The sequence below is a fragment of the Pseudophryne corroboree genome, chromosome 4, assembly GCF_028390025.1.
Source record: "Pseudophryne corroboree isolate aPseCor3 chromosome 4, aPseCor3.hap2, whole genome shotgun sequence".
Lineage (NCBI taxonomy): Eukaryota > Metazoa > Chordata > Amphibia > Anura > Myobatrachidae > Pseudophryne > Pseudophryne corroboree.
Genome location: NC_086447.1, coordinates 370,079,127 through 370,103,918, shown reverse-complemented (window position 1 = coordinate 370,103,918; position 24,792 = coordinate 370,079,127). Strand labels below are relative to the sequence as shown.

The following is a 24,792-nucleotide window of genomic DNA, read 5'->3' as shown; positions in this document are numbered from 1 at the left end:
TGGGACACAGTTGTGCACTGTGTCCGGAGACGCATTACGCCCCGTTTAGAAGCCGTGCGTCTCCGTACCCTCATGCCGCCATAATGGCCGGCGCCCCGCTAGCCAGGACGCCGGCTCAGTACTCACCACTCTTCATTCTTCTGGCTCTGTTAGGGTTGGCGGCGTGCTGCAGGACTGTACGCTCGCCGTGGTGGGGCTTGCGAATAGTTCCCTCAGCTCAGTGTCCTGTCAGCGGGAAACGGGACCATTAACCGTTCAAGAGGTTGGGCCGTTCCCCCACCTAAGACCCACGAAGCAGGCAGTCTGGTGCCATCCAGTCCTGACTGAAAATAACAAACATAAAATAAATGCAGAAAACTCTTCAGGAGGAGATTCCTTCAGCGTGACCGGCTCCTCTGGGCACATTTTCTAAACTGAGTCTTGTAGGAGCGGCATAGAGGGAGGAGCCAGCCCACACTATCAAATTCTTAAAGTGCCCATGGCTCCTAGTGAACCCGTCTATACCCTATGGTACTAAATGAACCCCAGTATCCTCTAGGACGTAAGAGAAATTACCACACTTCTTAGCACAGATAACCTGCAACGCATCACACATTCTTTGTTACACAGCCACTCATGCAGCCATCAGCATGCAGAAGAGTGGCTCCTTTTTTCTTTTAGCATAAATCCTCCTTACTCTTCTTACCAGTGTTCCCTCCATAGTGGGAGGAGAGTGATATCATAATTGTGCAGCACCAACTGACAGGCCTTAGGGATAGTGCTAAACAAGTCAGGAACAGTTTCCCTGAATATCAGAGACGGTAGGAAAGTAGAAAATATACCGCTTTCAGATTGCCAACTTATAACCCGGGTTATTGCATATGATCGCGCAGTAACCCTGACTCCTGTGTGGTCTGAAAGGGCCCAGGGGAAATATCCCAGGTCGAGCGACCCGGGATATTTGGCAGGTTGACGCAACCCGTTTCCCGTTCACACTGCATGAATGGGTGGTGCTTGGAGATCATCTGATCTCCAAGTGCCGCCTCCGCACGCGTCACTGCGGACGTCACCATCCCAGCAATATGCCGGGCTGGGACGCCTCTGTGAAAGGGGCCTCAGTGGGTCGCACCCGTGTATGGCTCCCGGGCGCGACACGTTATATGCGGTTTGAAAGGAGTAACCCACATAGGAGGAAATGCAGTTAATTTGCTGGCTGTCAGGATCCCGGCGGTCAGGAATCCCGTCAGCCGAAATACTGGCGCACAGGGGCTATTCCCACTTGGGAGTGTCCATGACACTCATAGAGTGGGTATAAAACCTGTGGCGAGTGCAGTGAGCCACCAAGGCCAAAGCAAGGCAAGCGCAGTGACTCCACAAGGGGACTTTTTGCGCTATTATGCTCGCTGGCGGAACTCTAGCGGGCGGGATGCTGCAGTCGGGATATGGACAGCCGGCATCCCGTCCGCCGGGAATACGTATGTACTCTATTCCCACAGGAGGTCACTGTTTTCAACCATATCAAATCAATATCTACACAATTAGTATAAATATTTTGAACACAGCCTGTGAAAAAGTTTACATACTTACATATCTAGTGACTTTTCCCACATATTTTATGAATGGGGATATTATCTTAGTTGCACAATTATATATGGACATATATCTTGTTAATTATTGTTGAAAACAAAATGTAAAATATACATTTACTTTATGAAAGTTGAATTAAACACACATCCCTTTAAATCAATCTTCAGTAATAAGGACGGTTGATGAAAAGTCATTGCATGTTAATGCTAGGTAGCTATTGCATCATCTAGCATTCTACTACATGACAAACTGTGACACAGGACTGACCATATCACACTCAAATCATTTATTGAAGGCTAAGTAACTGTGTGGGGAAAAAATGCAATGTTTAACTAAATTCAGTGATGAGTGCTTTGCTCACTTGTTACCTCAGGTGATCCTTTATTTCATTTGCCATCCAGCAGCAAAACACAAATGTTTCTTTAACACCAGTGGCAGTGAGGAATTCCAGTGTATAGTCAATTAAAGCCACATTAGCCAGTGGTAAGAGAGCCTGTAAAAAAAAAAAAAAAAAAAAAATATATATATATATATATATAGTCATGGTGGCATTATCAAAACTTGCACAAATGTTATCCAAATAATGTGAGCATAGTTCTTGCTGATTAACAGGGTGATTTGTCGCGAGAACCGGCATTCTTCAACTAAAGTGCCCGGGGGCAATGCTGATTCTGCCAGAAATCAGCATGGCGCCAGCACTTTTATCAGATTTCTGCTTGCACCCCTCCAGGGATGCAAGAAGAAACCCTCTTGTTGGGCATCACATCGCGCTGAATTGAATAGCTATTCAATCCGCACTGAATTGAATAGAGTCCATAGATTGTAAGCTCCACTGCAGCAGGGACCAGTGGTGGATGCAGCTCACACCACATACTGCAGGGGGAGCGGGATAGCACATATGAACATACATACAGGGATATGTAACATATGTGCTGGCTGCAGGTGTCCAGAAATTGGCAGCACTGCATGTCTTCTTACAGCCGCCATTGAACCCGAGACTCAGCATTCAGCATAACACCTCCTGCTGAGCCCGCCTCCAGGCTCCCATTGGCTAGCTTTCACAAGAGTCTGGGGGCAGACTTTGAAGAGGAGTGGAGCCAAAAGCAGAATCCCGGGTTTAGCGGCGGCTGGAAGACAGACAGCGCGGCCAATCCCAGGACAACTGCAGCCAGCACATATGTTACATACATCCCTGCATGTATGTTCATATCTGCTATACCGCTTCCCGCTGTCGTATGTGGTTTGAGCTGCAGATCAGGGGCTGCAGCTACCACTGACAGAGACTGATGTGAATGGCCAAAATCTCACTGTAAAGCACCGTGGAATATGGATATGCTATATAAATAACTGGTAATAAATTATATATAGGATTTTAATTACCTACCGGTAAATCCTTTTCTTGCAGTACATAAGGGATATTGGGGAGAATTAGTATGATGGGTATAGACAGGGTCCAAAGGAGCTGGTACACTTTAAATTTCTTCACTGGGTGTGCTGGCTCCTCCCCTCTATACCCCCTCCCACAGGCAGTTATAGGTAAAACAGTGCCCAAAGGAGAAAGGACATACTTGAGAGAAGGAACATAACAATGGGGGTCATTCCAACCCGATCGCTCGCTGAAGTTTCTCGCAGTGCAGCAATCGGGTCGGAACTGCGCATGCGCCGGCGCCGCAGTGCACCGGAACATGCCAGCCGTCGTTGTCTAGTGATCGCCTCTGAGGCAGAGGGGGTCGCTGGGCGGGAGGGGGCTGGACGGCGGCGTTAAGTCGCCAATTAGGGGGTGCGGTCCGGCCAACGCAGGCTTGGCCGGACCATTGGGGGGCCGGGCCGCGGCGGCTGCGTGACGTCACACGCAGCGGGCCAGGGAGTGACGAGTAGTTCCCGGCCAGCACGCTAAAGCTGCGCTGGCCGGGAGATACTCTTGAAGTGCAAAGACATCGCTGCACAGCGCTGCACCAGGATGTCTCATAGTCGCGTCGCTCACGGCAGCGTCCACCCGGCTCCAGCAAGCGAGGTCACGCTTGCTGGAGCCGGGTGGATGCTGCCGTGAGGTCTGGCGGCTGTGAGACATCCTTCTGCAGCACTGCTGTATCGCTGCCCTCCTCCATCTGCCAGCGGCTGTCCTTGTTGGTCTCCCCCCCTCTCCTCCGCTCACAAGTCTCATCTCCTTTAAAAAGTCGAATTGAGATGAGATTGAATAGGGGTTGTCGGATCCATTCCGACAAATTGCAGTCGGAATGGATCCGATCCTAATTGAATATACCCCTTTGTGTTTTTAGACCTTTTTGTCAGTTGTTACTATGGCATAAAAGCAAATGTACACTCATTACTGTAGTTACATTTTACTGTTTATATGCGTGACTTATGTTACAACAGAGTGGACACGGGAACTGAGGGGACTTATATATGTATTTAAACCTGCTCTCATATTTTTACAATATGATTGTTATATTATACACTTACAAGACCCTTCATTTATTATTGACACACAAACAAAAACTGAATGTTTACCCAAACTATACTTTTAATCAACTTTGACATGTTACTCATGTTACATTTCTCTCCCCAAATGGCTCTGATACAATTTACTTAAACCTGCAGAATCAATGTTAATCAATGTAGGCCTCTATCTACTTGATTAACTGTGAAGAGCATAAAATATTTAATCTGGTAACGATGGCCATATAAAATACGTTAATATAAGATGTGTAACTTAGCCATTTTTGCATCCACTTCAACAACTTCCATATATTTTCAATGTTTACCCGCCATGTTTTGGGTCGCAGCAGCGTGTGGCGTCAAGCAGCCGCTGCGGCGCGCCCCAGCAATGGTCTGGAAATGCCTGCAGTGTCAGGACTGCATCCCCCCAATCGGCATTCTAATGCCGTTGGCACGCCTCCTCCCAACCTGCAACCGCCTCCCTGTCAATCAGGCAGAGGCAATCGCACCAGTGAGATGCTTTTGCATCTCAATGGGTGCGCGTGCGCACAAGAGACAGGACTTCAGGGTGCAATTGCTGTTGTAGCAGCGATCAGCCCTGAATCAGGCTCTGACCTCCTAACTGTCCCAATTTTGACATATCTGAATTATGTACCTCAAAATGGGTGGGATTAGGCAAAAAGGGATAGCGTCTTACCCAGAAGATAATATTTTGTGTGGATCTAGGAAGACTCTGGATGAGGGGTTGGTGATGATTTTGCATGTTTCCATATTGGAACGCAGTATGGCTAATATCCGTATATGTAGTGTCAGCCATGGCATCACATTACAAGTTTATAACATGTAAGTATGAAGTTGAAGAACATGTGAGCGTGGTGTAGTTTTCACAGTGGATTTTTTTGGGCAAGTTGCTGCTGATTAGTAAGGAGGGCACATTTTATTTTTGAGGGGCAAAATTTGGGACGTGACTAAAGCCAAGCTGATTCATAGTCATCGTAATACATTAATAATAGGAATTTAATACCTACCGGTACATCCTTTTCTCTTAGTCCGTAGAGGATGCTGGGGATGCTTCAAGAACCATGGGGTATAGACGGGATCCGCAGGAGACATGGGCACACTATAAGACTTTGAATGGGTGTGAACTGGCTCCTCCCTCTATGCCCCTCCTCCAGACTCCAGTTATAGGAACTGTGCCCAGGGTGACGGACATTTCGAGGGAAAGGATTTATTTAATTATTTAACTAAGGTGAGATATAGACCAGCTAACACCACTAACACGCCGTACAACATGGCATTTAACAACAACGTATGCAACGGCACGACCAACAACAGTCACAGAGTGATGAAACACAGCGCAACACGAGCGTAACTATAAGCAAACTGCAGATACAGCCCGCACGGGCGCCCAGCATCCTCTACGGACTAAGAGAAAAGGATTTACCGGTAGGTATTAAAATCCTATTTTCTCAAACGTCCTAGAGGATGCAGGGGATGCTTCAAGAACCATGGGGTTTATACCAAAGCTCTAGAACGGGCGGGAGAGTGCGGATGACTCTGCAGCACCGATTGACCAAACAAAAGGTCTTCCTCAGCCAGGGTATCAAACTTGTAAAACTTTGCAAAGGTGTTTGAACCCGACCAAGTAGCAGCTCGGCAAAGTTGTAACGCCGAGACTCCCCGGGCAGCCACCCAGGATGAGCCCACCTTTCTGGTAGAATGGGCTTTCACCGATTTCGGTAACGGCAATCCTGCCGTAGAATGAGTCTGCTGAATTGTATTACAAATCCAGCGCGCAATAGTCTGCTTAGAAGCAGGAGCCCCAATCTTGTTGGGAGCCCACAGGACAAACAGAGCCTCTGTTTTCCTAATCTGCGCCGTTCTGGCAACATAGATCTTCAAAGCTCTGGCACCACAATTGGCTGGTTAACATGAAATGATGAAACCACTTTCGGCAGAAATTGCTGACGAGTTCTCAACTCCGCTCTATCAACATGGAAAATCAAATAGGGGCTTTTGTGAGACAAAGCCGCCAACTCAGACACTCGCCTTGCAGACGCCAAGGCCAACAACTTGACCACTTTCCAAGTAAGGAATTTTAACTCAACCTTGCGCAAAGGTTCAAACCAATGCGGATTGCAAGAATTGCAACACCACATTAAGGTCTCATGGCGCCACTGGGGGCACAAAGGGAGGTTGGATGTGCAGCACGCCTTTTACGAAGGTCTGAACTTCTGGAAGGGAGGCCAATTCTTTTTGAAAAAAGATCGTCAAGTCTGAAATCTGTACTTTAATAGAGCCTAACTTTAGGCCCGCATCCACATCTGCTTGTAGGAAATGGAGCAAACGCCCCAGGTGAAATTCTTCCGTAGGAGCCTTCTTGGATTCACACCAAGACACATATTTTCTCCAAATACGGTGGTAATGCTTTGCCGTTACTTCTTTTCTAGCCTGAAGAAGTGTAGGAATGACTTCCCTGGGAATACCCTTTCGGGCTAGGATATTGCGTTCAACCGCAACGCCGTCAAACGCAGCCGCGGTAAGTCCCGATACACGCACGACCCATGTTGTAACAGGTCCTCCCGAAGAGGAAGAGGCCAGGGACCTTCTATGAGCAACTCCTGAAGATCTGGATACCAGTCCCTTTTTGGCCAACACAGAACAATGAGGATCCCCTGAACCCTTGTTCTTCTTATAATTTTTATCACCTTCGGAAAGAGTGGAAGAGGAGGGAACACATAGACCGACTGAAACACCCACGGTGTCACTAGGGCGTCCACCGCTATCGCTTGAGGGTCCCTTGACCTGGAACAATATCTCTGAAGTTTCTTGTTGAGGCGGGACGCCATCATGTCCACTTGAGGAACTCCCCAACGACTTGTCACTTCTGCAAAGACCTCTTTATGAAGACCCCACTCTCCTGGATGGAGATCGTGTCTGCTGAGGAAGTCTGCTTCCCAGTTGTCCACTCCTGGAATGAAGACCGCTGCCAGAGCGCTGGCATGTCTTTCCGCCCAGCGAAGAATCTTCGTGGCCTCGGCCATCGCCGCTCTGCTCTTTGTTCCGCCTTGGCGGTTTATGTACGCCACTGCTGTCACGTTGTCTGACTGAATCAAGACCGGCAGACCTCGAAGAAGATGTTCTGCTTGCAGTATGCCGTTGTGGATGGATCTTAATTCCAGAATGTTTATGTGTAGACAAGCTTCCTGACTTGACCACTTTCCCTGAAAGTTTCTTCCCTGCGCGACTGCTTCCCAGCCTCGGAGGCTTGCATCCGTGGTCACCAGGATCAAATCCTGAATCCCAAACCTGCGTCCCTCCAGAAGGTGAGAACTGTGCAGCCACCACAGAAGGGAAATTCTTGTGCATGTCCAGGTGAGACCCGGACCACTGGTCCGGCAGGTTCCACTGAAACACCCTGGCATGGAACCTGCCAAACGGAATGGCCTCGTAGGCCGCCACCATTTTCCCCAGCAACCGAGTGCAGTGAAGAACGGACACCCTTGTCGGTTTCAGAATCTGTTTTACCATGTTCTGTATTTCCAAAGCTTTTTGTATCCAGAATCATACCCAGGAACGACAGCCGTGTCGTTAGATCCAACTGTGATTTTGGCAGATTTTGGAGCCAACCGTGTTGTTGCAGAATCGTCAGTGAAAGAGCAACATTCTTCAACAATTCTCCTTGGACCTCGCCTTTATGAGGAGATCGTCCAAGTACGGGATAATTGTGATTCCCTGCTTGCGCAGGAGAACCATAATTTCCGCCATTACTTTGGTGAAAATCCTCGGAGCCGTGGACAGACCAAACGGCAACGTCTGAAACTGGTAATGACAATCCTGCACAGCAAATCTCAGGTAAGCCTGATGTGGAGGATATATGGGGACATGTAAGTAGGCATCTTTTATGTCGACTGACACCATAAAATCCCCCTCCGCCAGACTGGAGATCACTGCTCATAGAGACTCCATCTTGAATTTTTTTTAGAAAGAAATTGAGGGATTTTAGGTTTAGAATCGGTCTGACTGAGCCATCCGGCTTCGGGACCACGAACAGGCTCAAATAAAAACCTTCCCCCTGTTGAGACGGGGTCAACGTGACAACCACTTGATTTTGACACAACTTTAGTATCGCAGCGCTTACTATCTCCCTTTCTGGAAGAGAAGCTGGCAAGGACGATTTGAAAAATCGGTGAGGGGGCACGTCTTGAAACTATTTTGTACCCTTGGGTTACTATGTCTATTATCCAAGGATCCAGGCCCGAGTGTACCCAGACCTGACTGAAGAGTTTGAGACGTGCCCCCACTGGAGCGGACACCCGCAGAGGAGCCCCAGCGTCATGCGGTGGATTTGATAGAAGCCGGAGAGGACTTCTGCTCCTGGGAACTTGCCACAGCCTGTGACCTTTTTCCCCTTCCTCTTCCCCTCGCAGCCAGGAAGGAGGACCCACGTCCTTTTTTGAATTTGTTGAGCCGAAAGGACTGCATCTGATAGTGAGGCGATTTCTTCTGCTGTGCAGTAACATAAGGTAAAAAAGATGACTTACCCGCGGAAGCTGTAGAGACCAGGTCAGTGAGGCCGTCACCAAACAAGACCTTACCGTTAAACGGTAAAGACTCCATCGCCTTCTTAGAGTCAGCATCAGCATTCCATTGGTGAATCCACAATGCTCTCCTAGCTGAGACTGCCATGGCATTGGCCCTTGATCCCAAAAGGCCAAAATCCCTTACCGATTCTTTTAAATACGCTGCAGCGTCCCTGATGTGATCCAAAGTCAAAAGCACACTATCCCTGTCCAGGGTATCTACCTCAGAGGACAAGTTATCCACCCACTTTTCAATAGCGCTACTCACCCAAGCCGCAGCAACAGCGGGCCTGAGTAGCGACCCTGTAGTGACATAAATGGATTTCAGGGTATTTTCCTGCTTACGATCCGCAGGATTCTTCAGGGCTGCCGTGTCAGGGGACGGAAGCGCCACCTTTTTGGATAGACGCGATAAAGCCTTGTCTACCGTGGGGATTGACTCCCAGCTGTCCCTGTCCCCAGAGGGGAACGGATATGCCATTGGAATTCTTTTGGGAACATGTATCTTTTTGTCAGGATTTTCCCAAGCTTTTTCAAAAAGGGCGTTCAGTTCATGAGAGGGAGGAAACGTTACCTCAGGTTTCTTTCCTTTAAACATACAGACCCTCATATCAGGAACAGCAGGGTCCTCAGTGATATGTAAAACATCTTTTATCGCCACAATCATGTACTGAATACTCTTAGCCAGTTTTGGATGTAATCTGGCATCACTATAGTCGACACTGGAATCAGAGTCCGTGTCGGTATCTGTATCTACTATCTGGGCAAATGCACGTTTCTGCGACCCCAAAGGGGTCTGGACCTGTGACAAAGCATCTTCCATGGATTTCCTCAATGTGTGGCTCTTAGACTCAGATTTATCAAATCTCTTAGCCAACTTAGTCACATTTGTATTTAAAACACTCAACATATTGACCCAATCATCTGTTGGCGGTGCCGACACTGTCACTCTCACCGAACTGTCTGTCCCCACACCAGCCTCCTCCTGGGAGGAGCATTCAGCCTCAGACATGTCGACACACACACACGTACAGACAGCCACAAACACACTGGGATATAGGAGACAGACCCACAGCAGAGCCTGTTAGAAAGACACAGAGAGAGTTCAGCCAGCTCACACCCAGCGCCTATCCTGGTTCTGAAGTCAGTAACAAGATTGCCCAGACCTGCTAGCGCTTTTATCATATAAAATAATTCACCAATCACTAGTGCCCCCCCCCCCCCCCCCCCCCCGTTTTGCACCCTGTTACTTCTACAGCAGTGTGGAGGATCAGGGCCAGCGTCTCTACAGCCTTCTGTGAAGAGAAAAATGGCGCTGGTGAGAGCTATGCGGCTAAGCCCCCCCCCCCCCCCCCGACATGGCGCGCTTAGGTCCCGCTCAAAATTCTTTATACTGGCGGGGGTCCCTTAACAAGTGCCTGGGCACTGTTATACTCTATGCCAGTGCTATTTGAGGCCCCCCATGCTGCCCAGGGCGCCCCCCCTGCGCCCTGCAGTGCCGGGATCAGTGTGGGAGCATGGCGCGCATCGGTCGCGGTCGTACCTCAAACGCGTCTTCTGCCGTCACTGAAGTCTTCTGATCTTCTCATACTCACCCGGCTTCTATCTTCTGGCTTTGTGAGGGGAGTGACGGCGCGGCTCCGGGAACAAGCAGCTAGGCGTACCGTAGTGATCGAACCCTCTGGAGCTAATGGTGTCCAGTAGCCTAAGAAGCAGAGCCCTTGAACTCTTAAGAAGTAGGTCTGCTTCTCTCCCCTCACTCCCACGCTGCAGGGAGTCTGTAGCCAGCAGGTCTCCCTGAAAATAATAAACCTAAATAAAGTATTTTTCTGAGCAACTCAGGAGAGCTCCTCAGTGTGCTTCCAGTCTCGCTGGGCACAGAATCTAACTGGAGTCTGGAGGAGGGGCATAGAGGGAGGAGCCAGTTCACACCCATTCAAAGTCTTATAGTGTGCCCATGTCTCCTGCGGATCCCGTCTATACCCCATGGTTCTTGAAGCATCCCCAGCATCCTCTAGGACGTATGAGAAATTACATTATATATACTATAATGTCCTCAATTCATACTTGCCAAACAGTAAGAACCCCCCAATTCATAAAATGCCACATAACAAGGCCACAATTCATATTCATACTATGCCTCATAGTAATGCCCACAAGTCATATTATAGCACAGTAATCCCTGCAATTCATTGTTTGCCCGCAGTTCATATTATGCTACACAGTACTGCCAACAGTTCATATCATGCCACACAGTAGTGCCCAAAATTCATATTATGTCACACAGTAGTGCCCAGAATTCATATTATGCCACACAGTAGTGCCCAAAATTCATAGTTTTCCAAATAAAATGGCTACTGATATAATTTCTTGAGAAATTCCCTTTTACCTCAACCGGCACAGTTGTATGTTTGTTATAGTGTTCAATGTATCACCATGAACCTAAGTCAGTGAGAACATATTTTTTTTTTGAAGGGTAAATATTTCTGTCTCACTGATTAGGTGCTAGAATGAACACTATATTATGTCAAGCACTGTACGACAGGTTCACAAGAAAATTATGTTAGGTAGTGTGTCTGCACTGATTACTCAGATATTTGACATCTAATGTGTGGGTATATGCATGTTCAATGCTAAAATAAGATTTTAAACCTACCGGTTAATCTTTTTCTCGTAGTCCGTAGAGGATGCTGGGGACTCCGTGAGGACCATGGGGATAGACGGGCTCCGCAGGAGACATGGGCACTTTAAGAAAGACTTTTGGGTATGGGTGTGCACTGGCTCCTCCCTCTATGCCCCTCCTCCAGACCTCAGTTAGAGAAACTGTGCCCAGAGGAGACGGACAGTACGAGGAAAGGATTTTGTTAATCCAAGGGCAAGATTCATACCAGCCACACCGTATAACTTGTGATATACTAACCAGTTAACAGTATGAAAACAACATAGCATCAGTCCAAGACCGATGAAAACTATAACATAACCCTTATGTAAGCAAAACTATATACAAGTCTTGCAGAAGTAGTCTGCACTGGGGACGGGCGCCCAGCATCCTCTACGGACTACGAGAAAAAGATTTACCGGTAAGTTTAAAATCTTATTTTCTCTTACGTCCTAGAGGATGCTGGGGACTCCGTAAGGACCATGGGGATTATACCAAAGCTCCCAAACGGGCGGGAGAGTGCGGATGACTCTGCAGCACCGATTGAGCAAACAGGAGGTCCTCCTCAGCCAGGTTATCAAACTTGTAGAACTTTGCAAAAGTATTTGAACCCGACCAAGTAGCAGCTCGACACAGCTGTAGTGCAGAGACCCCTCGGGCAGCCGCCCAAGAAGAGCCCACCTTCCTAGTGGAATGGGCCTTGACCGATTTTGGTAACGGCAATCCAGCCGTGGAATGAGCCTGCTGAATCGTGTTACAGATCCAGCGAGCAATAGTCTGCTTTGAAGCAGGGGCGCCAACCTTGTTGGCCGCATATAGGACAAACAGTGCTTCTGTTTTCCTGACTCTAGCCGTTCTGGCCACGTAAATTTTCAAAGCCCTGACTACATCAAGGGACTCGGAATCCTCCAAGTCGCGCGTAGCCACAGGCACCACAATAGGTTGGTTCATATGAAAAGATGACACCACCTTAGGCAAGAATTGAGGGCGGGTCCGCAATTCCGCTCTATCCATATGGAAAACTAGATAGGGGCTTTTATGAGACAAAGCCGCCAATTCCGATACTCGCCTAGCCGAAGCCAAGGCTAACAACATGACCACTTTCCAAGTGAGATATTTCAACACCACGTTAAGGTCCCAAGGTGCCACCGGAGGTACAAAAGGAGGCTGAATATGCAGCACTCCCTTTACAAAAGTCTGTACTTCTGGGAGAGAAGCCAATTCCTTTTGAAAGAAAATGGATAAGGCCGAAAACTGAACCTTAATGGAGCCTAATTTTAGGCCCAAATTCCCTCCAGTTTGTAGGAAGTGAAGGAAACGGCCCAGATGGAATTCTTCCGGAGGAGCATTCCTGGCCTCACACCAAGCAACATATTTTCGCCATATACGGTGATAATGTTTAGCTGTCTAGTCCTTCCTAGCCTTTATCAGAGTAGGAATGACCTCATCCGGAAAGCCCTTTTCCGCTAGGATCCGGCGTTCAACCGCCATGCCGTCAAACGCAGTCGCGGTAAGTCTTGGAACAGACAGGGCCCCTGTTGCAACAGGTCCTGTCGTAGAGGAAGAGGCCATGGATCTTCTGTGAGCATTTCCAGTAGCTCCGGATACCAGGTCCTTCGTGGCCAATCTGGAACAATGAGAATTGTCTTTACTCCTCTTTTCCTTATTATTCTCAACACCTTTGGGATGAGAGGAAGAGGAGGAAACACATAGACCGACTGGAACACCCACGGTGTCACTAGGGCGTCTACAGCTACCGCCTGCGGATCTTTTGATCTGGCGCAATACCTCTGCAGCTTTTTGTTGAGGCGGGATGCCATCATGTCTATCTGGGGCAGTCCCCACTGACTTGCAATCTGTGCGAAGACTTCCTGATGAAGTCCCCACTCTCCTGGATGCAGGTCGTGTCTGCTGAGGAAGTCTGCTTCCCAGTTGTCCACTCCTGGAATGAACACTGCTGACAGTGCGCTTACATGATTTTCCGCCCAGCGAAGAATCCTGGCGGCTTCCGCCATTGCCACTCTGCTCCTTGTGCCGCCCTGGCGGTTTACATGAGCCACTGCAGTGATGTTGACTGACTGGATCAGAACTGGTCGGTCGCGCAGTAAGGTCTCCGCTTGACGTAGGGCGTTGTATATGGCCCTCAGTTCCAGGATGTTGATGTGAAGACAAGTCTCTTGACTTGACCACAGACCTTGGAAGTTTCTTCCCTGCGTGACTGCTCCCCAACCTCGGAGGCTCGCGTCCGTGGTCACCAGGATCCAGTCCTGAATGCCGAACCTACTTCCCTCTAGAAGGTGAGCACTCTGCAGCCACCACAGGAGAGATACCCTGGCTCTGGGGGACAGGGTGATCAACCGATGCATTTGTAGATGTGACCCGGGCCACTTGTCCAATAGGTCCCATTGGAAAGTCCTCGCATGGAACCTGCCAAAGGGAATGGCTTCGTATGATGCCACCATCTTTCCCAGAACTCGAGTGCAGTGGTGCACTGACACCTGTTTTGGCTTCAATAAGTTCCTGACTAGAGTCATGAGTTCCTGAGCTTTTTCTATCGGAAGATAAACCTTTTTCTGGTCTGTATCCAGAATCAAGCCCAAGAAAGTCAGACGAATCGTAGGAACCAACTGCGACTTCGGGATATTGAGAATCCAGCCGTGTTGCTGTATCACCTTCAGTGAAAGTGACACACTGTTCAGTAACTGCTCTCTTGAACTCGCTTTTATAAGGAGATCGTCCAAGTACGGGATAATTGTGACACCTTGCTTGCGCAGGAGCACCATCATTTCCACCATTACCTTGGTGAAAATCCTCGGGGCCGTGGAAAGCCCAAACGGCAACGTCTGAAAATAAGAATTTACTTACCGATAATTCTATTTCTCATAGTCCGTAGTGGATGCTGGGGACTCCGTCAGGACCATGGGGAATAGCGGCTCCGCAGGAGACAGGGCACATCTAAAGAAAGCTTTTAGGATCACATGGTGTGTACTGGCTCCTCCCCCCATGACCCTCCTCCAAGCCTCAGTTAGGTACTGTGCCCGGACGAGCGTACACAATAAGGAAGGATCTTGAATCCCGGGTAAGACTCATACCAGCCACACCAATCACACTGTACAACTTGTGATCTGAACCCAGTTAACAGTATGATAACAAACGAAGTAGCCTCTGAAAAAATGGCTCACAACAATAATAATAACCCGATTTTTGTAACAATAACTATGTACAAGTATTGCAGACAATCCGCACTTGGGATGGGCGCCCAGCATCCACTACGGACTATGAGAAATAGAATTATCGGTAAGTAAATTCTTATTTTCTCTAACGTCCTAGTGGATGCTGGGGACTCCGTCAGGACCATGGGGATTATACCAAAGCTCCCAAACGGGCGGGAGAGTGCGGATGACTCTGCAGCACCGAATGAGAGAACTCCAGGTCCTCCTTAGCCAGAGTATCAAATTTGTAAAATTTTACAAACGTGTTCTCCCCTGACCACGTAGCTGCTCGGCAAAGTTGTAATGCCGAGACCCCTCGGGCAGCCGCCCAAGATGAGCCCACCTTCCTTGTGGAGTGGGCCTTTACAGATTTAGGCTGTGGCAGGCCTGCCACAGAATGTGCAAGTTGGATTGTGCTACAGATCCAACGCGCAATCGTCTGCTTAGACGCAGGAGCACCCATCTTGTTGGGTGCATACAATATAAACAACGAGTCAGATTTTCTGACTCCAGCTGTCCTTGAAATATATATTTTTAATGCTCTGGCAACGTCCAGTAACTTGGAGTCCTCCAAGTCGCTAGTAGCCGCAGGCACCACAATAGGCTGGTTCAAGTGAAAAGCCGAAACCACCTTAGGGAGAAAATGAGGACGTGTCCGCAGTTCTGCCCTGTCCGAATGGAAAATCAGATATGGGCTTTTGTACGATAAAGCCGCCAACTCTGAAACTCTCCTGGCTGAAGCCAGGGCCAGTAGCATGGTTACTTTCCATGTAAGATACTTCAAATCTACAGATTTGAGAGGCTCAAACCAATGAGATTTGAGAAAATCCAAAACTACGTTTAGATCCCACGGTGCCACTGGGGGCACAATCGGGGGCTGTATATGTAGTACACCCTTGACAAAAGTTTGTACTTCAGGCACTGAAGCCAATTCCTTCTGGAAGAAGATTGATAAGGCCGAAATTTGAACTTTAATAGACCCCAATTTGAGGCCCATAGACAATCCTGCCTGCAGGAAATGTAAGAATCGACCCAATTGAAATTCTTCCGTTGGGGCCTTCTTGGCTTCACACCACGCAACATATTTTCTCCAAATGCGGTGATAATGTTGTGCGGTCACTTCCTTCCTAGCCTTAATCAAGGTAGGAATAACTTCCTATGGAATGCCCTTTTCTTTTAGAATCCGGCGTTCAACCGCCATGCCGTCAAACGCAGTCGCGGTAAGTCTTGGAACATACAAGGTCCCTGCTGAAGCAGATCCCTTCTTAGAGGTAGAGGCCACGGATCCTCCGTGAGCATCTCTTGAAGTTCCGGATACCAAGTTCTTCTTGGCCAATCCGGAGCCACTAGTATTGTTCTTACTCCCCTTTTCCGAATAATTCTCAGTACCTTTGGTATGAGAGGCAGAGGAGGAAACACATACACTGACTGGTACACCCATGGTGTTACCAGAGCGTCCACAGCTATTGCCTGAGGGTCTCTTGACCTGGCGCAATATCTGTCCAGTTTTTTGTTGAGGCGAGACGCCATCATATCCACCTTTGGTTTTTCCCAACGGTTCACAATCATGTGGGAAACTTCCGGATGAAGTCCCCACTCTCCCGGGTGAAGGTCGTGTCTGCTGAGGAAGTCTGCTTCCCAGTTGTCCACTCCCGGGATGAACACTGCTGACAGTGCTATGACATGATTTTCCGCCCAGCGAAGAATCCTTGCAGCTTCTGTCATTGCTCTTCTGCTTCTCGTGTCGCCTTGTCTGTTTACGTGGGCGACTGCCGTGATGTTGTCCGACTGGATCAACACCGGCTGACCCTGAAGCAGCGGTTTTGCCAAGCTTAGAGCATTGTATATCGCTCTTAGCTCCAGTATATTTATGTGAAGAGACGTCTCCAGGTCTGACCATACACCCTGGAAGTTTCTTCCCTGTGTGACTGCTCCCCAGCCCCGTAGGCTGGCATCCGTAGTCACCAGGACCCAGTCCTGTATGCCGAACCTGCGGCCCTCTAACAGATGGGCACTCTGCAACCACCACAGGAGAGACAACCTTGTTCTTGGTGACAGTGTTATCCGCTGATGCATGTGCAGATGCGATCCGGACCATTTGTCCAGCAGATCCCACTGAAATGTTCGTGCATGGAATCTGCCGAATGGAATTGCTTCGTAAGAAGCCACCATCTTTCCCAGGACTCTTGTGCATTGATGTACTGACACAGTTCCTGGTTTTAGGAGGTTCCTGACCAGTTCGGATAACTCCCTTGCTTTCTCCTCCGGGAGAAACACCTTTTTCTGAACCGTGTCCAGAATCATTCCCAGGAACAGCAGACGTGTTGTCGGGGTCAATTGAGATTTTGGAAGATTCAGAATCCACCCGTGTTGCTGAAGCACTACTTGGGTTAGTGCTACACCGACTTCCAGCTGTTCTCTGGACTTTGCCCTTATCAGGAGATCGTCCAAGTAAGGGATAATTAATACGCCTTTTCTTCGTAGAAGAACCATCATTTCGGTCATTACCTTGGTAAAGACCCGAGGGGCCGTGGACAAACCAAACGGCAGCGTTTGAAACTGATAATGACAGTCTTGTATCAAGAACCTGAGATACCCTTGGTGTGAGGGGTAAATTGGGACATGCAGATAAGCATCTTTTATGTCCAGGGACACCATGAAGTCCCCTTCTTCCAGATTCGCTATCACTGCTCTGAGTGACTCCATCTTGAACTTGAATTTCTGTATGTACAGGTTCAAGGATTTCAGATTTAGAATAGGTCTTACCGAACCGTCCGGCTTCGGTACCACAAATAGTGTGGAATAATACCCCTTTCCCTGTTGTAGGAGGGGTACCTTGACTATCACCTGCTGAGAATACAGCTTGTGAATGGCTTCCAATACCGTCGTCCTTTCTGAGGGAGACGTTGGTAAAGCAGACTTTAGGAACCGGCGAGGGGGAGACCTTTCGAACTCCAACATGTAACCCTGAGATACTATCTGCAGGATCCACGGGTCCACCTGTGAGCGAGCCCACTGATTGCTGAAAATCTTTAGTCGACCCCCCACCGCTCCTGAGTCCGCTTGTAAAGCCCCAGCGTCATGCTGATGGCTTTGTAGAACCCGGGGCGGGCTTCTGGTCCTGGGCAGGGGCTGCTTGCTGCCCTCTCTTACCCTTTCCTCTGCCTCGCGGCAGATAAGACTGTCCTTTTGCTCGCTTGTTTTTATAGGAGCGAAAGGACTGCGGCTGAAAAGACGGTGTCTTTTTCTGTTGGGAGGGGGTCTGAGGTAAAAAAGTGGATTTGCCGGCAGTTGCCGTGGCCACCAGATCCGATAGACCGATCTCCTTTATATGGCAACACTTCCATATGCCTTCTGGAATCCGCATCACCTGACCACTGTCGCGTCCATAAACTTCTTCTGGCAGATATGGACATCGCACTTACTCTTGATGCTAGAGTACAAATATCCCTCTGAGCATCTCGCATATAAAGAAACGCATCCTTTAATTGCTCTAGAGTCAATAAAATACAGTCCCTATCCAGGGTATCAATATTTTCAGTCAGGGAATCCAACCACACTACCCCAGCACTGCACATCCAGGCTGAGGCTATTGCCGGTCGCAGTATAACACCAGTATGAGTGTATATACTTTTCAGGTTAGTTTCCAGCCTCCTATCCGCTGGATCCTTGAGGGCGGCCGTATCAGGAGACGGCAACGCCACTTGCTTTGATAAACGTGTGAGCGCCTTATCCACCCTAGGGGGTGTTTCCCAGCGCGTCCTAACCTCTGGTGGGAAAGGGTATAATGCCAATAACTTCTTAGAAATTAGCAGTTTTCTATCTGGGTTAACCCACGCTTCATCACACACGTCATTCAATTCCTCGGATTCTGGAAAAGCTACAGGTAGTTTTTTCACCCCCCACATAATACCCCTTTTTGAGGTACCAGCAGTATCAGAGATCTGCAAAGCCTCCTTCATTGCCGTGATCATATAACGTGTGGCCCTGTTGGAAAATACGTTTGTTTCTTCACCGTCGACACTAGATTCATCTGTGTCGGTACCCGTGTCGACTGACTGAGGTAAGGGACGTTTTACAGCCCCTGACGGTGTCTGAGACGCCTGAGCCGGTACTGACTGGTTTTCCGGCCGTCTCATTTCGTCTACTGACTTTTGTAATGTACTAACATTATCACGTAATTCCATAACTAAAGCCATCCATTCCGGTGTCGACTCCCTAGGGGGTGACATCACCATTACCGGCAATTGCTCTGCCTCCACACCAACATCGTCCTCATACATGTCGACACACACGTACCGACACACAGCAGCCACACAGGGAATGCTCTAATCGAAGACAGGACCCCCTTAGCCCTTTGGGGAGACAGAGGGAGAGTTTGCCAGCACACACCAAAAACGCTATAAATGTATATAAACAACCCTAAAAGGTGTTGTTTTTGTTATAAGCGCTTTTAATATATAAATATCGCCAATTTATGCCCCCCTTCTCTTTGTTACCCTGTTTCTGTAGTGCAGTGCAGGGGAGAGTCCTGGGAGCCTTCCTCACAGCGGAGCTGAGCAGGAAAATGGCGCTGAGTGCTGAGGAGAATAAGCTCCGCCCCTTTTCCGGCGGGCTTTTCTCCAGGGTTTTGAGAAATCTGGCCTGGGTTAAATACATACATATAGCCTTAATGGCTATATGTGATGTATTCTTTGCCACTAAAGGTATTTAATATTGCTGCCCAGGGCGCCCCCAGCAGCGCCCTGCACCCTCCGTGACTGGTCAGTGAGAAGTGTGTAGCAACAATGGCGCACAGCTGCCGTGCTGTGCGCTACCTTCATGAAGACTGAAGAGTCTTCTGCCGCCTGTTTCCGGACCTCCGATCTTCAGCATCTGTAAGGGGGGTCGGCGGCGCGGCTCCGGGACGAACCCCAGGATGACCTGTGTTCCGACTCCCTCTGAAGCTATGTCCAGTAGCCTAAGACTCCAATCCATCCTGCACGCAGGTGAGTTGAAAATCTCTCCCCTAAGTCCCTCGATGCAGTGAGCCTGTTGCCAGCAGGACTCACTGAGATTTAAAACCTAAAAAAACTTTTTCTAAGCAGCTCTTTAGGAGAGCCACCTAGATTGCACCCTGCTCGGACGGGCACAAAAACCTAACTGAGGCTTGGAGGAGGGTCATGGGGGGAGGAGCCAGTACACACCATGTGATCCTAAAAGCTTTCTTTAGATGTGCCCTGTCTCCTGCGGAGCCGCTATTCCCCATGGTCCTGACGGAGTCCCCAGCATCCACTAGGACGTTAGAGAAATTGGTAATGACAATCCTGTACCGCAAATCTCAGGTACGCCTGATGAGGTGGATAAATGGGAACATGAAGGTATGCATCCTTTATGTCCAGAGATACCATAAAATCCCCCCCCCTTCCAGGCTGGCGATGACCGCTCTGAGCGATTCCATCTGGAACTTGAACCTCCTCAAGTATAGGTTCAGGGATTTTAAATGTAAAATGGGTCTGACCGAACCGTCCGGTTTCGGGACCACAAATAGGGTTGAGTAATATCCCCTCCCTTGTTGAAGCAGGGGAACCTTGACCACCACCTGTTGAAGATACAATTTGTGAATTGCATTTAACACTATCTCCCTTTCCGGGGGAGAAGCTGGTAGGGCTGATTTGAAAAACCGGCGAGGCACCTCTTCGAATTCCAGCTTGTATCCCTGAGAAACAATTTCTATTGCCCAGGGATCCACCTGTGAGTGAACCCATATGTGGCTGAAAACTCGAAGACGTGCCCCCACTGGGGCGGACTCCTATAGCGGAGCCCCAGCGTCATGCAGTGGATTTTGTAGAGGCCGGGGAGGACTTCTGTTTCTGGGAACTAGCTGTGTTATGCAGCTTTTTTCCTCTGCCCTTACCTCTGGCAAGAAAGGACGCACCTCGTACTTTCTTGTTTCTTTGTGATCGAAAGGACTGCATTTGATAATGTGGCGCTTTCTTAGGCTGTGAGGGAATATAATGTAGAAAATTTGATTTACCAGCTGTAGCTGTGGAGACCAGGTCCGAGAGACCTTCCCCAAACAATTCCTCACCCTTGTAAGGTAAAACCTCCATATGCCTCTTTGAGTCGGCATCACCTGTCCATTGCCGGGTCCATAGGACTCATCTAGCAGAAATGGACATCGCGTTGACTCTAGAACCCAGCAGACTAATGTCTCTTTGAGCATCTCTCATATATAAGACCGCATCTTTTATATGTCCCAGGGTCAATAAAATGGTATCCTTATCTAGGGTCTCAATATCCGCTGATAAGGTATCTGTCCATGCTGCTACCATGCTACAAACCCAGGCCGACACAATCGCCGGTCTGAGTAAGGTACCAGAATGTGTGTAAATGGACTTCAAGATAACCTCCTGCTTGCGGTCAGCAGGGTCCCTGAGGGTAGCCGTATCTTGGGATGGCAGCGCTACCTTTTTGGATAAGCGTGTTAATGCCTTATCCACCTTCCACCACCACCATCCATCTACCTGAATGTGTATAAATGGACTTCAGGGTACCCTCTTGTTTTTAATCCGCAGCATCTTTGAGGGTAGCCATATCCTGTGACGGCAGGGCTACCCTCTTGGATAAGCGTGTTAAAGCTTTGTCCACCCTAGGGGAGGATTCCCACCGTATCCTGTCCGTTGGCGGGAAAGGATACGCCATAAAAATCCTTTTGGGAATCTGCAGTTTTTTGTCTGGAGATTCCCAAGCTTTTTCACATAATTCATTCAACTCATGTGAGGGGGGAAAGGTTACCTCAGGTTTCTACCCCTTATACATGTGTACCCTCGTGTCAGGGACAGGGGGTTCCTCTGTGATATGCAAAACATCTTTTATTGCAATGATCATATATCGAATACATTTAGCCACTTTTGGCTGTAATTTTGCATCATCGTAGTCGACACTGGAGTCAGAATCCGTGTCGGTATCTGTGTCTACAATTTGGGATAGTGGGTGCTTTTGAGAACCCGAAGGTCCCTGCGACATAAGGACAGACATGGGTTGACTCCCTGGCTGTTCCCTAGCTTCAGCTTTGTCTAATCTTTTGTGCAATAAATTTACATTAGCACTTAAAACCTTCCACATATCCATCCAGTCAGGTGTCGGCGTTGTCGACGGAGACACCACACTCATTCTCCCCCCCCCCCCCCCTGAAAGCCTTCTACCTCAGACATGTCGACACACGCGTACCGACACACCACACACTCAGGGAATCCTCTTATCTAAAGACAGTTCCCCCACAAGGCCCTTTGGAGAGACAGAGAGAGAGTATGCCAGCACACACCCAGTGCTATATGACCCAGGAAGAAACACTATATAAATATGTTTACCCAGTAGCGCTGTTTGTACATGTATAACTGCGCCAAATTATGTGCCCCCCTTCTTCAAAACCCTCTTTCACCGTGGTTAAGCAGGGGAGAGTCCGGGGAGCTTCCTCTCAGCGCTGTGCAGAAAATGGCGCTGGTGAGAGCTGAGGGAGAAGCCCCGCCCCCTCGGCGGCGGGCTTCTATCCCGCTCAAATATACTGAAACTGGCGGGGGCTCATTATATATACAGTGCCCAACTGTATATATGTCTATTTTTGCCAGAAAGAGGTTCATATGCTGCCCAGGGCGCCCCCCCTGCGCCCTTACAGTGACTGCCGTGTGTGAGGTGTATGGGAGCAATGGCGCACAGCTTCACCGCTGTGCGTTATGATAAAGCTAAATATTTATCTTATATAAAACCCTTTATGAGGTCTAAGAACACTGTACGCTATTTACGTATGGAGTACCGTAAGGGTACGCTCGTTGCGTAACAATCGCTTAGCCGTGGTCGAGACGCTCAAGCGTCACGTTCGCTCACGGCAAAGAGATCACAGGCAGGCACGCTATTGGCTGCCGACTAACGTAATGGTTCACTATAGCGTAACGGACGCTGTATCGGGAGCGGGCTGCTCGAGCGATACAGACGCTCACGAGAATACGCTGTTGGTATCGGGCACACTTATAGGTGAGCGACTACCGTAATGCTATGCTATCAGCGAAGCGGACGCTCGAGACCACGAGGAGATCACGAGCGGCGCAGACGCTCACAATGTTAAACCTTTATATCTAAACCATAAACAATGTACTATGCTGTAAAACCTTTGTATAGAGATAGGGTGTAGATGCAACACAGTGTAACCTTATTAACTTAAAAGCTGTTTGAGCGTCACCGACGCTCTGAGAATACTTAACACTATAAGAAATACACAGATACCGTGCTTAGGGTCCAACGCCTAATATATATATTATGAATGTTATACTTGCAAAAGAATTAATACAATACAAGTCATACACTACAATATAACATAGACTACCTAACCAGATAACTACACATGAAATACAATACAATACTATTACGTTTAAGAGAATACGAGAGAAAGAGAAGAGAGAGAGAAATGAGAGAGATATGGCCCACAACAACAAGAAAGACAATATGATTGCGGAGAAAACTTACGCACAAAGGAAACGATCGCATGCGCCTCTGGACATCCAGCTCCCGATTTTCAGCAATGATAACCGTTGAAGAGTGAGCTGGATGTGATCGGCTTGTCTATTTATGCCCCACACACAATACAATTCAATGGTCCCTACAATCTCATTGTTCATTGGACACAGGAATTCCTCCTCGCATTATAACAAAAGGTCATAGGTTGATTCATACAGGTGGGCTGTGACTATTTCCAACAGCTCAGGTGGGAGGGAAACAAGGTTTCCCGCCGCATGGATAAGTAAGTGCAAATAATAGTAAATGGACATAAACTTCTTATGTCCATAACTATTCGCACGAGCGATTAATCCGCTTCAAACCAACACCGGAATATTGCTAATTAAATACTCTTCCGATGGGTACTAAACACCACTGTATTACTCCTGTCTGACCCTTCGTATCAAACAAAGGGGGATTTCTCTGTTCATGAACATTCTACATTAACCAAACTTTCAGAATCTATCAAAGGGACCATGATCTACAAAACACATTATATGGTGAAAATATGTAACGATTGAGTCGCACGCTACGAACACATGAACTCTACCGTAAATGCACATACCGCGCGCCCGCGGGTGCCCGCAACAGCGAGTATGCGCACGCACGGGAGAGCGCACGCATGCGCAGCGCAGACCTGTGTGAGGTGCAAATATGGCAGTGTGCATAGAGATATTTTTCTGACTTTGACAGTTACCTCAGTGAAGATCATGAAGTCTTCTGCCGCCTTTGAAGTCTTCTTTTATTCTCATACTCACCCGGCTTCTATCTTCCGGCTCTGTGAGGAGGACGGCGGCCCGGCTCTGGGACAGACGGCGAGGGTGAGACCTGCGTACCCATCCCTTTGGAGCTAATGGTGTCCAGTAGCCTAAGAAGCAGAGCCTTGAAACTCACAGAAGTAGGTCTGCTTCTCTCCCCTCAGTCCCTAGATGCATGGAGTCTGTTGCCAGCAGGCTCCCTGAAAATAAAAAACCTAACAAAATACTTTCTGACAGGAAACTCAGGAGAGCTCCCTGTAATGCACCCAGTCTCCTCTGGGCACAGTAGTAAACTGAGGTCTGGAGGAGGGGCATAGAGGGAGGAGCCAGTGCACACCCATACCTAAAGTCTTTCTTAAAGTGCCCATGTCTCCTACGGAGCCCGTCTATCCCCATGGTCCTTACGGAGTCCCCAGCATCCTCTAGGACGTAAGAGAAATTTATATTCAAGCAACAATTTCCTTTGTTCTGCAAGATTTGAGAAGCCTAATATTTGCGTGCTCTGGGTGGCACACCTTACCTTTGCAGTGGCATACCCCAAGGGTGACAGAGTGAAATGTGTGGTCTTTGCTCCCGGCCTGTGTGGGGCTGGGTCAGCAGATTGCTGCTGGCATTGAGAGCTCAATGCCATTGTGACTGGAAAGCGCCTTCTGGAGGCCAAGATATGGTCAGGCGCCTGGTCCTTTGCTCCACCCATCTTGCGTGGGCAGATGTACTAAGCCTTGGAGAGTGATAAAGTGGAGAGATAAGTACCAGTCAATCAGCTCCTGTCATTTTTCAAACACAGCCTGTAACATAACAGGAGCTGACTGGCTGGTGCTTTCTCTCTCTCTCTCCTTGTTTTCACTCTACAAGGCTTAGTACATCTCCCCCTGTGTGTGGTGGCTCCCAGACTGTCACTGGTGTATGTGAGACAGTGGCGGCATCCTCTAAAGTGGTGCAGGCAAAAAAGCAGGGTGAATCCCAACATTAACAAAATGGTGCCATAACAGCCCAGTGGGATTAGTAGTGACGCTGCAGACAACATGTGAGCGTGGAGCAGC

The 24,792-nt window shown here is 48.6% G+C and overlaps 1 protein-coding gene across 3 annotated transcripts in view; it reads right to left on the bottom strand.

The window, feature by feature from the left end:
• The window catches only part of EIF2B5 (eukaryotic translation initiation factor 2B subunit epsilon), a 119,402-nt gene that overhangs the window by 85,334 nt on the left and 9,276 nt on the right, over positions 1-24,792 (bottom strand). For all 3 annotated transcript variants that reach the window (XM_063916582.1, XM_063916581.1, XM_063916580.1), the window contains exon 2: positions 1,935-2,059. In XM_063916582.1, coding sequence (XP_063772652.1) covers positions 1,935-1,963 — 29 coding nt within the window. In that variant the 5' untranslated portion in view covers positions 1,964-2,059. The remainder of the gene's footprint in view (positions 1-1,934; positions 2,060-24,792) is intronic.